Genomic DNA, 13,672 nt, shown 5'->3' with positions numbered 1-13,672 from the left:
CTAGAGGTTGTACATAGAATGGATTACGGTATGACATAGTTGGCACCTAAAATTAGGTTCCACTGTACTGTTTTGTACCGTATTAACTTCTAATAAAATAAACAAAACAAAAAAAAATACAACCATCGGGAAAGAAATCCCGTTCGTAATGAGATGGACAATCAAGAGTAAACTAAACCTGTCGTAGGTTGTCGCCAGGTGACATAGGTATTCGCCGGTGCTGACTTCGGTGAATTCCATTGGCGATTACCTACGACAGGTACCGGCGACTGAATCACCGGTGACTACACAGCCATCATCCAAAGCATGCTCACTTCATCAATTACAGTCTGGTTCAGCAGTTTAGACACTCACTCCCGTAATAAATTACAACGCATAGTTAACAAAGCATCCAAAATCATCAGCACTCCCCTCCCATCAATAGAATCACTCCATCACAAACGGTCTGTGTCAAGGGTGAAGAAAATCATCTCTGATCCCTCCCACCCAGCACACCACATCTTCCACCTGCTGCCATCAGGAAGGCGCTACAGCTCACTGTCCGCCAAGACATCTCGATTTAAAAACAGTTTTTACCCACACGCAATCCGAATTCTGAACACACTATGACAACAGCACATATCCTCCCCATGCATGTACTGTATATTGTATGATGTTGTGTTTTATGTTATGTTTGACGGGAATCAGCCTACCTTGTAACATCCTGTACTGAACCTGAATTCCACCAGCTTGACTGTGTGGTCATTAAATAATCTAATAATAATAAAGTTGCCTTCATTTGTCACCGACACAGTCGCAGTTTGTGAACGTAGGTTGTGGTAGGTGGACGGTCCTGATGGGTCGCAGGTTCTCCGTAGCTTGAGGTCGACTAGGTGGTAGGTTGTTATAGATATTGTCGTAGATGGGTCCAGTCGACAGTTTTTCGGCGACCTGCTACGACTATGAGCCAGCAGTCGCCGAAAAAAATCACCTAAGTGGACCGGACCATTACTTCAATATCTGGAGGTGAGAGCGCAGGGGGATGTGCGCTTCCGAGAGCTATTCTAGAGGGGGGCCCACCAAGAACAAAGAGGGACCCGACGTAGGGGGTGGGTGCGGAGAACGATGGGGGGGGGCGGCAAGGGGCCGCAGAGAACAAAGCGGGGGGGGGGGGGGAAGGGGAAGAAGAGGGGCTGCTGCCATGTGTGGGGGCAGGCAGAAGACTATAGTAAGGTCTGAAGAAGGGTCTCGACCCAAAATGTCACCTATTCCTTTTCTCCAGAGATGCTGTCTGACCCTCTGAGTTACTCCAGCTGTTTGTGTCTATCTTCAGAAGACAGTAATTTTTGGTGAACTTTTGTAACTCTGTCATTGCTAGACACGTGGCGACTGTTTTGTGTTCTGCCTAGGTGAGGTCCACTGTATGATTTTACCGGGTTGTTTGCAAAACAAAGCATGTTACTGTACATGTGACAATAAAGAATCATTGTTGAGTATCATTGATTTGATGTCCTTGCCTGAGGAGTGTTTGATTAGACTGTGTAATGGGAACTTCAATCTGTATTTAACCCACACTTGAGTGTTCGTTGAGAGTGTCTGAAACCTGCAGTTCTTTCTGGTACCATGGAGGAGTCCCGGGAACTGTTGCTGCAGGGGATTGCCTGTATCCTGGATCAAGATTGTATTATAATCATTTGATATTTGGTTGTTAGGAATACGTGAGAGTTTGCTGTTATGGCGGTGAGTGCTTTGTTAGAGTTTGAAATGCAAATACTATTGTAAATAGCTGAATAGGGCGGGCACGGTGGCATAGTGGTAGAGTTGCTGCCTTATGCCCCTGTCCCACTTATGCCCCTGTCCCATGCCCTGCGGTTCCTGGAGATTTTTGTCAGTCTCCCTACCTGCTTCCACTACCTGCAACCTCCTGCAACCTCCGAGAACCTCCGAGAACCTCACGGAAACCTTGGGTGGGGCGCAAAGTCTCCAGAGGTTTCTGTTCAGGTTTCCTAAGTGGGACAGGGGCAGTATAGACCCCAGAGACCTGGGTTCGATCCGGACATAGTTTGTACGTTCTCCCCATGACCTTTGTGAGTTTTCTCCAAGATCTTTGGTGTCCTCCCATACTCCAAAGAAGTACAGGTTTGTAGGTTAATTGGCTTGATAAAAATGTAAAATTATCCCTGGTGTGTGTAGATTAGTGTTAATATAAATTAACGTGTAAATTTAATTTTCTAAATAAACAATATAGGGATAGGATAGTTAGATCAAGTAAAGCTTCCTTCACACTGTCCCATCAAACACTCCCAAGGCATGTGGAGTGTGGGTTTGTTACAGAGTAGAGCTCCCTTTACATAAGGCCATCAAACATTCTCATTGCAACCACAGTATCAGGATAGGATGGTTAGATACAGAGTCCTTCACACTGTCCCATCAAAACACTCTGTGTAGGAAGGAACTGCAGATGTTGGTTTACACCGAAGATAGACACAATATGCTGGAGTAACTCAGCGGGTCAGGCAGCATCTCTGGAGAAAAGGAATGGGTGGCGTTTCGTGTTGAGACCCTTCTTCAGATTGATGTCAGGGCAGTGGGCGGGACAGAGATAGAATGTAGTCGGAGAGAGTAAGACTGGCGGGAGAACTGGGAAGGGATGGAGAGAGAGGGAAAGCAAGGGCTATTTGAAGTTAGAGACGTTAATGTTCATACCGCTGGGGTGGAAACTACCCAAGCGAAATATGAGGTGCTGCTCCTCCAATTTGCACTGGGCCCCACTCTGCCAATGGAGGAGGCCCAGAACAGAAAGGTCAGATTGGGAATGGGAGGGGGAGTTAAAGTGCTGAGCAACCGGGAGATCAGGTAGGTTAAGGCGGGCTGAGCGGAGGTGTTCAGCGAAACGATCGCCGAGCCTGTGCTTGGTCTCGCTGATGTACAGGAGTTGACACCTGGAGCAGCGGATACAGCAGATGAGGTTGGAGGAGGTGCAAGTGAACCTCTGCCTCACCTGCAAAGACTGTCGGGGTCCTTGGATGAAGTCGAGGGGTAGGTAAAGGGACAGGTGTTGCATCTCCTGCGATTGCAGGGGACAGTACCTGGGGAGGGGGTGGTTTTGGTGGGAAAGGGCGAGTTGACCAGGGAGTTGTGGAGGAACGGTCTCTGCGGAAAGCAGAAAGGGGTGGAGATGGGAAGATGTGGCCAGTAGTGGGATCCCGTTGGAGGTGGCGAAAATGGTGCCAGTGGACGTGGCTTGTTCTCTTTCAAGCGACACCCAGGTATGGACGTAACCCCTAAAAAGGGGCAGGCAGTGGGCTCGGGTAGAGCCATCGTCTGCCTGGAACTGTGACCCACGAATGGCCAGCTTGGCCAACCCAGGAACAAAACAGCCAGGAAAGGCCTGGATAGAGTGGATGTGGAGAGGATGTTCCCCTAGTGGGAGAGTCTAGGATCAGAGGGCACAACCTCTGCCTTAAAGATATCCATGGGGTTGACCTCCACAGCCACCTGTATTTAGTATATATTTTATATACTCAACGAGAGCCCAACATGTGTAGATAGATCCCATTGTTCTATGATGGAGAAGCCAGATACTACGGAGAACTCGTCTCAACATCAATCTAAACGGGTCCACCTGCAAATGTGAAGTGTGAGATGCATCGGGATGTATCACAGCTCCACCCAAGACCACGAGAAATTGCAGCGAATTGTGGACGCTGCCCAGACCATCACACAAACCAACCTCCCTTCCATTGACTTCATTTACACCTCACGCTGACTCGGCAAGACCAGCAACATAATCAAGGTACACAAAATTGCTGGGGAAACTCAGCGGGTGCAGCAGCATCTATGGAGCGAAGGAAATAGGCGACGTTTCGGGCCGAAACCCTTCTTCCTTCGCTCCATAGATGCTGCTGCACCCGCTGAGTTTCCCCAGCAATTTTGTGTACCTTCGATATTCCAGCATCTGCAGTTCCCTTTTGAACAACATAATCAAGGACCAGTCGCACCCCGGCCACTTCCTCTTCTCCCCTCTCCCATCGGGCGAAAGGTACAGAAGTGTGAAAAACACACACCTCCAGATTCAGGGACAGTTTCTCCCCCCAGCTGTTCTCAGGCAACTGAACCATCCTTCCTACTAGAAAGCAGTTCTGAACTACTATATACCTCATTCGTGACACTCGGACTATTTCTGATTGGACTTTGCTGGCTTTACCTTGCACGAAACGTTATTCCCATATCATGAATCTGTACACTGTGAATGGATCGATTGTAATCATGTATTGTCTTTCCACTAGCTGGTTAGCATGCAACAAAAGCTTTTCACATTAACTCGGTACACGTGACAATGATAAACTGAGCTGTGAGAGGCTTCCTACGCATACACTGGATGCCTAATGAAATTGAAATCCACTGGCTGGAGATTTTTTTTTCTGTGGTTGCTGGTGATCCTCAGACATCAGTGCAAGGATTCCTGAGGACACCCTCCCGGCCATACACACCTTAACTTAACTGAATATAGGATCTTTGGTTGAATCAGCAGTAATCTTCCCACCAGTCAGATGTTTGTTGATGGTTGCCCAATGCTCAGTTCCTTTCACATTCCTCAGATAATGAAGTAGTCTATGTTTACGGGCAATCAGACAAGTAACATTTGAGGAAACAAAGGACTGCCGATCTTGGTTTACACCAAAGATAAGGCAGAAAGTGGCTCATCGGGTCTGGCAGCATCTCGGGAGAAAAGCAATAGGTGACCTATCATTTCGGGTCGGGACCTTTTTTCAGACTGAAAGTAGGGCTGGAGGGAGGGGTGAGGGTGGGAAAGGCGGGGGTGGGTGGGGGGGACGAAGAGCTGGAGGTGATAAAAAAACACAATAAATCATGGTCGGCCACAAATGACAGGCAGCGTGTGGTGCCTTGGTAGGTCCATTGTTGGCTAGGGAAGGTGTGATCTCAATATGGATACAATATGGTGAACTGTGCAACTGGTTAAACGACTGAGGTAGAGGAAGGGGGTGATGAGAGGGGAATGTGAGTAAAAGATACTTAAGATTAGAGAATTCAATGTTCATACCTCAGGGTTGGAAGCTGCCCAAGGAAAATAAAAGGTGCTGTTCCTCCAATTTGTGTGTGGCCTCACTCTGGCATTGGAGGAGACCCAGGATAGAAAGATAATCGTGAGAATGGGAAAAGGAGTTGGAATGGTTGGCAACCAGGAGATCCTGTCGTATTTGATCCATGTTATACCTACTCTGGAAGTATTCAAGGGGATAGATTGGCGACCCTCGGACTATCTGTGATTGGGCTTTACTGACTTTACCTTGCCCTAAACGTTATTCCCTTCTCGTGCATCTGTACACTGTAAACGGCTCGGTTGTAATCATGTATTGTCTTTGCCCTGGCTGATTCACACGCAACAAAAGCTTCTCACTGTACCTCAGTACCCGTGACATTAAACTAACTGAGATTGAAGAGAGATTTACTTCATAGCCAACTCATGGGGTTCTGAGTCCAAGTCCCATTCCTGGTAGTCCATTCATCTGATGGCTGTAATTAAAGTAGTTCTTGCCTTTTCCTGTTGCAGACTGCAGTGAAACAGACCCGGCAGAACGATAATCAGAATTGCTGATTAGTCAGCACGTTTGAAGTGTACAGACATTTTTTTTTTCTATCCTTGGGCGGAGTGGAGAGGGGTGGGGTGGGGAGCAGTCCACTCTCCGGGTTAAATTTGCCCTCGAATACATCTCACTACTAAACAAAATCTAGCATTCACCACACATGTTGCTTGGTTGAAGTGGTTTATTGAAGAAGATTTCGGCCAACCCTATGTCTATCTTTCTGTTTGAAATAGTGAAAAGGGGATTTTTGCTTTAAAAAAAAAAAAAAAGAGGTGGAGATTGTGAGAACTGCAAATTCCTTTCGCCACGAGTAAGGGTTTGGGGAGGCGGTACATTGACAGCAGCCAGGAACCAGCCAGCCACAAGGCGCTGACTGACACAGACTTGGGCTGGGCCAGATATAAACAGCAGCCACTTAGCAGATGCAACACATCTGGGCGAGGCGAGAAGGTAAGAGTCGGTCTGAGAGTGAAGACAAATTAACAAATTAACCAATTAACCTAGCGATGGTTAACTAGAGACCAGTTAATTGTTGAGGGTCTACAAACGGTTATTGAGTAAAGAGTTAATGTGATTAGTTATGTCATATTATCCAATGGAAGTCAATAACTGTTTAATGGGTTTACTGCTAGTTATCTAATAATGAGTTAATTGGAGATGAGTTATCTAGATTACATCTAGCGATTTGGGCGATCAATTTTTACAAACTTTTTAATTCCGCGTGTTTTGGTTTTAATCCCGAGGCACAGCGCGGGTTGTTCCTGGGCGGTTTGAGGAAAGTTTTCATTTCTTTAAAAAAAAATTGTTTTGCAGTTAGACGAAAGTTTTGGGAAAACGTTTAGTCCGACGCCAGATTACACAAACAATCTTCTGTAACCGCGGTTGCTGCGGGGGTGAGGAGGGGAGGGTGGAGATGAGGAGGGGGAGGGTGACGGTGGGGAGGGAGGAGAGGAGTGGGGGCGGAGATGGGGAGGGGGAGATGAGGAGGGGGGTGAGGGTGGGGAGGGGAGTGGGGGCGGAGATGAGGAGGGGCGGAGATGAGGAAGGAGGGAGGGGAGGGGTGGGGAGGGGGGTAGTGAGGGGAGGGGAGGTTGGTCCACAGGAATGTCCTACTGCTTCCTCCATTCTCAGCCCTACCCGAAACTGGAGTTTTCTCCTCTTCTCCTCAGACACCCTTGACCATGGCAAATCTATCCCGGGTTGAGGTGTCGATGCAGAACCTGATTGACGTTTTCTACGAGTACACTACGGCCGACAAGTACACTTTGAACAAGCCTGAGATGAAAAAACTGATGGAGGTTGAACTGAACCAACTCACCAAGGTAAATCTAGTGAACCCGTGCACGACACATTCCCGGGTTAGATGAGCCTGGGTTAGTTAAACAGTGCCATCTCTCACTTAGATGCCTTCCCCTCCACCTACCCTCCTTTGGGCGAGCTAGGGTCAGTGACACAGACCCCTGAGACAGATGAAAAGGGGGAGCTGGATTTGCATTTTTAGTGATTTGAGTTAATATGATGCATTGGGGTGGGGCAGTAATGACACGGGGAGAATTGAGATGGAGGAGGAGAGAGAGAGAGAGGGGGAGAATAAAGAGAGTTGGAGAATAAGAGGGGAAAGAGAAAGTGGAGTTACTGCACAACATGAGGCCTCGAGAGGGAGATAGTTAACAGCTCAGCTTGCTGGAGGAGAAGGCACTGAGTGGTGATGAGAGAACCTCAGCTGAGACAGATACTGGCCCAAGACTATTCAAAGTTGTATTTGGACTACATTTTCAAGCAAGAAGTGTCTAATAATAGGTTTGTTCCAGTATGCCCCTGAAGAATTGTGGCAGGGGATCAGAGGGTGAATGTTGAATGTGTTCTTGCCCTGTTGGGGTTGCAGTCCTTGGTATCTCTCCTGATTGGAATCTTGTCTACAAACAACAGGAGAGTGTGTAATTCCCCATCCATCTTGTGCTCCGGTCTCCTCCTCAGTGCCTGCCGGGGGTGGATCAGTATGACCACGTAGCAGATAAGAAGGGATAACTGGGTCCATTTAGAATCGGTCAGCACCAGCTCAAGGTAGCTCCTTGTCTCAAGGCTGGGCAGTCTAAAGCAGGGGATCCCATCCTTTTTTGTCCCGTTTACCACTGGCAACTTTAATAGCACATAACAATGTTATTTCACTTATTTATGAACAACTAATGATGAACAGATACCGGTATACCAGAACCAAACACAGTCAATGAAATAAAATATGTACAAATCCAGAATCAACAAATTTACCCCGAGTAGACAAAATTTACCCTAGATTAGGAACCCTTGGCCTAAAGGGTCCTGACCCAAAACGTCACATGTGTATTCTCCACAGATGCTGCCTGACCCGCTGAGATCTTTAGACTTCAGATAGTGTGGAAACTGGCCCTTCGGCCCATCGAGTCTATGCCGACCGTCAATCTCCCCATATGCTAACACACACACACACACACACACAACAATTTTTATTCCAGCACTTTGTACCTTTTTTTTGCAAACCTGAATTTGCAGTTCCTTGTCTCAAATCTGGGTAGTTGGAGTTGGGTTGGGGGATCTGAATACCAATACAAAGAAAGTACTGACAAAGTGATGACAAATGTTTAGAATGAGGGAGTGGCTTCTGAATCGCTGCCAAGATTGAGTGAACAGTCGCAGGGTTGAATTGAAGCCTTGGGCTAGACCCAGCAAGTCCGCAGCACTTGAGTTCCCAGCTGTACATCTCAACATGTCCTTGCAGTTCCTTCCCGTCTCTGACTGAATGCAGCACCATGACGAACAAATTCACCTCTTGACAATAGAAAGCACTAGAGTGGCTAGAAACTGACCAAAACCTTAACTTGTGTTGGAAGGAACTACAGATGCTGGTTTATACCGTAGACACAAAATGCTGGAGTAACTCTACGGGTCAGGCGGGATATCTTGGGAGGGGGGTGGGGGGGGGAAGGATAGGTTTTGGGCTGAAACCCTTCTTTGGACTGAAACCAGAGATACTGCCTGAACCTTATCTTGTTGCTATGTACAGATTCTATCAAATCTGTAGAAACACTTCCTGTATTTGTGTTCTCATTCAGGATTGCATTATACATGGCTTCTGAATGAGGGAGTGGAACATTGACCAATGTGTATACCCTTGGAATGTGAGATAATATAAAAAAATCTATTTTCTGCCTAACCAGATTGCATTCATCCTGGGACTGTTAGGCAAGCTTTTTTTCTTTGCTACTTTTGCCAAATTAAATGATATCCATCTAACCTGTGCTGAATTTGGCTGTAAATACTTGGTGCTGGAGGAATTCTGCAGGCCAGGCAGCATCTGTGGAGGGAATGCGCAGACTATGTTTCTGGTCAGGACCCTTCAGCCTGAAAAAGAGCACAGACCCAATTGTCATCTGTGCGTTTGCTTCACAGATGCTGCCTGACCCAGTGAATTCCTGCAGCACTTTGTGTTTTGCTAGAGATCTGCAGTTTTGTTTTGTGACAACTCTGAACCTGGTTCTGTTTTAATGGAACAAGGAAGAGTTTGACTGTGTACCTATCATGCTTTTACTGGCCTTGAAGGTCTGGGGAGGCATGTCTAGGCCTCCATTTTGTGGAAGGGAGGTGGATTTTAATTATTACGAGCAATGCCAGCCAAGTGTTGAAAGGTCTGAATGTAATCACCCCACACTCCCGAGTTGAATAGCCTAATTCTGCTCCTATAACTTATGAACGATGGGGTACAAGAATTGTAGTGTAGCATCGCCCCAAACTCTGAAGTTTGCCAGTGAGAAAGTTATTTGAACCATGTTCCTGGTGGAAGAGACCAGAGGCTTGGCCAATCCTGCCAAGGATACATATCTGGAAGTGAATGTCTGGCAGAAAATCTATTTTTCAGTGCATATCATCAAGGAGGATGCCTTTTTGTACAGATAGCTTTGCAAGGTCTAAAGGCAGTGAATTGTCATTTGGGCATGCAACCACCAAGATACTGAATAGTCTTCTCAAATGGAGTCTCTGAACCATGGCAATGGGTCCTTTTGGTCCAGAAGAAATTGAAGAGCAGCCTCTGGATGTTATCAACCAGGGGGCTTTCTGTCCCTACCCAGACTGTTTGCTGGGACATTGTAGTGGGAGCTTTAGACTTGAGGTACAGCATGGAAACAGGCTATTCGGCCCACCAACCCTCATACACTAGCACTATTCTACACACTAGGGACAATTTACACTTTTCCTATCGAAGCAAAATTAACCTACAAACCTACACGTTTTTGGGACGTGGGTGGAAATCGGAGCACTCGGAGAAAACCCATGTGATCACAGGGAGAACGTACAAACTCCATACAGACAGCACCCGTAGTGAAGATTGCAGCTGGATCTCTGGTGCTGTGCCACCATTGACTTTGTATCGAACCCTTGCTTGTATCTTCCTCAAGCTTGTTTGATAGAATGTTGTCGTGACTGAACTGTAAGCTTAGTTTCACTTGTGTTTCCATCTCTCCACAGAATAAAAAAAACGTTGAATACTTTGACCAGCTATTTAAAGATTTGGATTTTGACAGAGACGGAGAAGTGAACTTTGAAGAGTTCGTGTCATTTATTGCAGGAATCATGTACTCCTGCAATGAACTGTATCTGCAGAAGAAGCAACAAATGGCAAAGGGCTGCAAAAAGTAACTAGTGATCTCAACTCAATCATGTGAATACAAGAACCATCAGTAAACAACCTGTGTAGTGTGCTTGTTATTGTTAATCCAAATAATAAAGTGACTGGAACAACCAACAGCAGGACTTGCCTCTTTGTACCCACGGCTGTCTCTGCAGGCATCAGTCAGGAGCAGTGTGCTGAGATGAGATTAGATGGTGCAACAAAGAGAGGAAGAATCATATTTTGCTTGGGCAGCTTACAACCCAGCAGTATGAATGTTGATTTCTCTAACTTCAAGTAACCCTTGCTTTCTTTCTCTCTCCATCCGTCCCTCCCCCACCCTAGTTCTCCGACTAGTTTCACTGTCCTCCTGTTTAATTTTGCTGCTTGTATGCCTCGTTGTCACCTTCCCCTCAGCTGATCCATTCGACATTTCCTTGATCATTGTCTGCTTTGATCTGTCATTCTCTCACCTTACCCTTCCAACAAAATAGAGAGAGTACAGAGGAGATTTACTAGAATGTTGCCTGGGTTTCAGCAACTAAGTTACAGAGAAAGGTTGAACAAGTTAGGTCTTTATTCTTTGGAGCGCAGAAGGTTAAGGGGGGACTTGATAGAGGTCTTTAGAATGATGAGAGGGATAGACAGAGTTGACGTGGATAAGCTTTTTCCATTGAGAGTTGGGAAGATTCAAACAAGAGGACATGACTTGAGAATTAAGGGACAGAAGTTTAGGGGTAACATGAGGGGGAACTTCTTTACTCAGAGAGTGGTAGCTGTGTGGAATGAGCTTCCTGTGGAAGTGGTGGGGGCAGGTTCGATTTTATCATTTAAAAATAAATTGAATAGGTATATGGAAAGGAATGGAGGGTTATGGTCTGAGTGCAGGTAGATGGGAGAATAAGTGTTCGGCACGGACTAGAAGGGTCGAGATGGCCTGTTTCCGTGCTGTAATTGTTATATGGTTATATGGTATATCTCTAGCCTGCCTCTCCCCATACCCTGTCTGAAGGGTTTTGACCCGAAACGTCACCAATTCACCAAATTTAACAAAGCTGCGGTCCTAATGCCTAGTGTCACCCCTTGCTTGATAATGCCTCTGAGAGGCAAGGTCCTTTATAAGGACACCATACAAATGCAGGATGATGAGACCTTGGGAGGTTAAGAGAGGATGCTCCTCAGCCAGCTCTGGTGCCACCCTTGAATAGCAGTTTTCCTTGGAAGTCCCGTACAGAGGAAAAACTGAACACCTTTTCGATCAAATCCGCGGAAGACAAGCACAGTGAATGTTTTAGTGCAGCCTCATCAGCAGTTTTACCTTTAATAATTGCCTTCCTGAAACACGGTAAATTAAGTTACATGAAGAGGGTTGAGCTTAGTATTTAAGGAAAATGAAAACAAAATGAGATAGTCCCATCAAGTAGCGTTTCAGGGACTTCTGGTGTTTAAGAAGGAACTGCAGATGCTGGAAAATCGAAGGTAGACAAAAGTGCTGGAGAAACTCAGCGGGTGCAGCAGCATCGATGGAGAGAAGGAAATGGGCAACGTTTCGGGCCGAAGCTGGAGAAACTCAGCGGGTGCAGCAGCATCGATGGAGCGAAGGAAATAGGCAACGTTTCGGGCCGAAACGTTGTCTATTTCCTTCAGGGTTTCGGGCCCTAAAAACGTTGCCTATTTCCTTCGCTCCATAGATGCTGCTGCACCCGCTGAATTTCTCCAGCACTTTTGTCTACCTATTTCAGGGACTTCTGATGGGAAGCGGTCACTGCGATTACACCCAACAGGTCAATGTGGGAATCCATGCTCCAAATCTGTTGACCTCCATGAATTTTCTTTGCAGGGGTTTGGCTCCGTTGGTATTCACTAGCACAAATGTCTATCTGACAGGGGGGACCTAAAACATCCCGAGACGGTGGCTCGTGTAACGCAAGTTGGTCACACTGGTGGCATCCGCCTTCCTGCCACTAGCTGCGTTAATGGACATGAATGGACCAAAGTATCGCCCCTCGGCCCCAACCTTCCTATCCTTCTCTCCCAAACCATGGGCAACCACCAGATATCCACACCTCCCACCTGACATAGAATAGAATTTGGGACGGCAGATGGCACAATGGGCTAAGTGTTCAGGCTGGCAACCGGAAGGTAGCCGGTTCGAATCCCGCTTGGAGTGCATACTGTCGTTGTGTCCTTGGGCAAGACACTTCACCCACCTTTGCCTGTTGTGTGAATGTGTGTGAGTGATTGGTGGTGGTCGGAGGGGCCGTAGGCGCAGATTGGCAGCCACGCTTCCGTCAGTCTGCCCCAGGGCAGCTGTGGCTACAGAAGTAGCTTCACCACCACCGAGTGTGACTGAGGAGTGAATGAATAATGCGATGTAAAGCGCCTTGAGTATTAGAAAGGCGCTATATAAATCCCATCCATTATTATTATTATAGATGCCATCTTACCACTACACTTTATTTTGTTGCATTTTACATTTTTATGATAAATCCACACCGTAGAAATCCTAGTCACACAGCGAGTGTGGCTGGCGTACAACTGTAATTCCACCATTACATCCTTAATCACACAGCAGCTCCTCCACTGTAAACTCTAGACTCACAGTGATCAGGTTTCATCGAGTAATCCACACTGCAATGAAAACATGAAACAAGAGAGACGGCGCGTGGTCTGGGGAGAATACTACGTTCTCCCTCGGCAGGGCGTGAACCCAGTGTCTTTGCCTCAACAGTAACACACCAGAAGCTTCATTGAGAGCCGCGCAGCTCCTCGGGGCCCTGCTCCCTCGTAGTGCCTTCACTCCTTGCCGGCCCGGAGGAACGTTCCGCAGGTACACACACTCAAGAGCTTTACTCTCCCCCGCCCTCAGTCACCAGCTGCGCGGCCCGTCAACCTGTTCCTTAATCAGCGAGGTCTTCCGAGTCCCGCTTGCTCCAGGCGTGAGTAACGTGGGGCTGGTGTTGCTGGAATCGGAGCTCGGCTCTGGAGCGTCGGAGAGGGGCAACAAGCTCTTTGGGTTGGGATCAAATTCCTCGTCTTCCACATCGACAGACTTGCGGATGCCTATCCTCAAAACACAAGCAAAGATCAGCAAGCATGGCAACCCGGTTGGCAAGTCTCTGGAATCAGTCCTTGATTATGGATCAATGCCACGTGGACATTGACAAATTAATGGATTCCATAATTGGGGAAAAAACCCCCAATTCAAACATTCCTTCCAACTGTTACCCACAAATAACTTTCTCTGTCCAGCAAAGCATCACACACCAACTTCCCCCATCTAATCTGCAAAGATCACACTGTCCCTAGCCAACAATTGGCCAGTCAGGGAACCACTCTGCCAAAGATCATCTGGACACATTCTAAAGACGTACAGGGTAGGTACAAATTGTAAATTGTCCCTAGAGTGTAGAATAGTGCTAGTGGACGGGGATCACTGGCC

At 47.0% G+C, this 13,672-nt stretch overlaps 1 protein-coding gene across 3 annotated transcripts in view; it reads right to left on the bottom strand.

Annotated features, from left to right (window-relative positions):
• Nucleotides 1-12,673: 12,673 nt before the first annotated feature.
• kxd1 (KxDL motif containing 1) overlaps nucleotides 12,674-13,672 on the bottom strand; it is a 9,084-nt gene continuing 8,085 nt past the window's right edge. For all 3 annotated transcript variants that reach the window (XM_033047011.1, XM_033047013.1, XM_033047012.1), the window contains one exon: nucleotides 12,674-13,293. In XM_033047011.1, coding sequence (XP_032902902.1) covers nucleotides 13,100-13,293 — 194 coding nt within the window. In that variant the 3' untranslated portion in view covers nucleotides 12,674-13,099. The remainder of the gene's footprint in view (nucleotides 13,294-13,672) is intronic.

This window comes from Amblyraja radiata, chromosome 29 (assembly GCF_010909765.2).
Source record: "Amblyraja radiata isolate CabotCenter1 chromosome 29, sAmbRad1.1.pri, whole genome shotgun sequence".
NCBI lineage: Eukaryota > Metazoa > Chordata > Chondrichthyes > Rajiformes > Rajidae > Amblyraja > Amblyraja radiata.
This window is presented reverse-complemented; position numbering and strand designations above follow the sequence as displayed.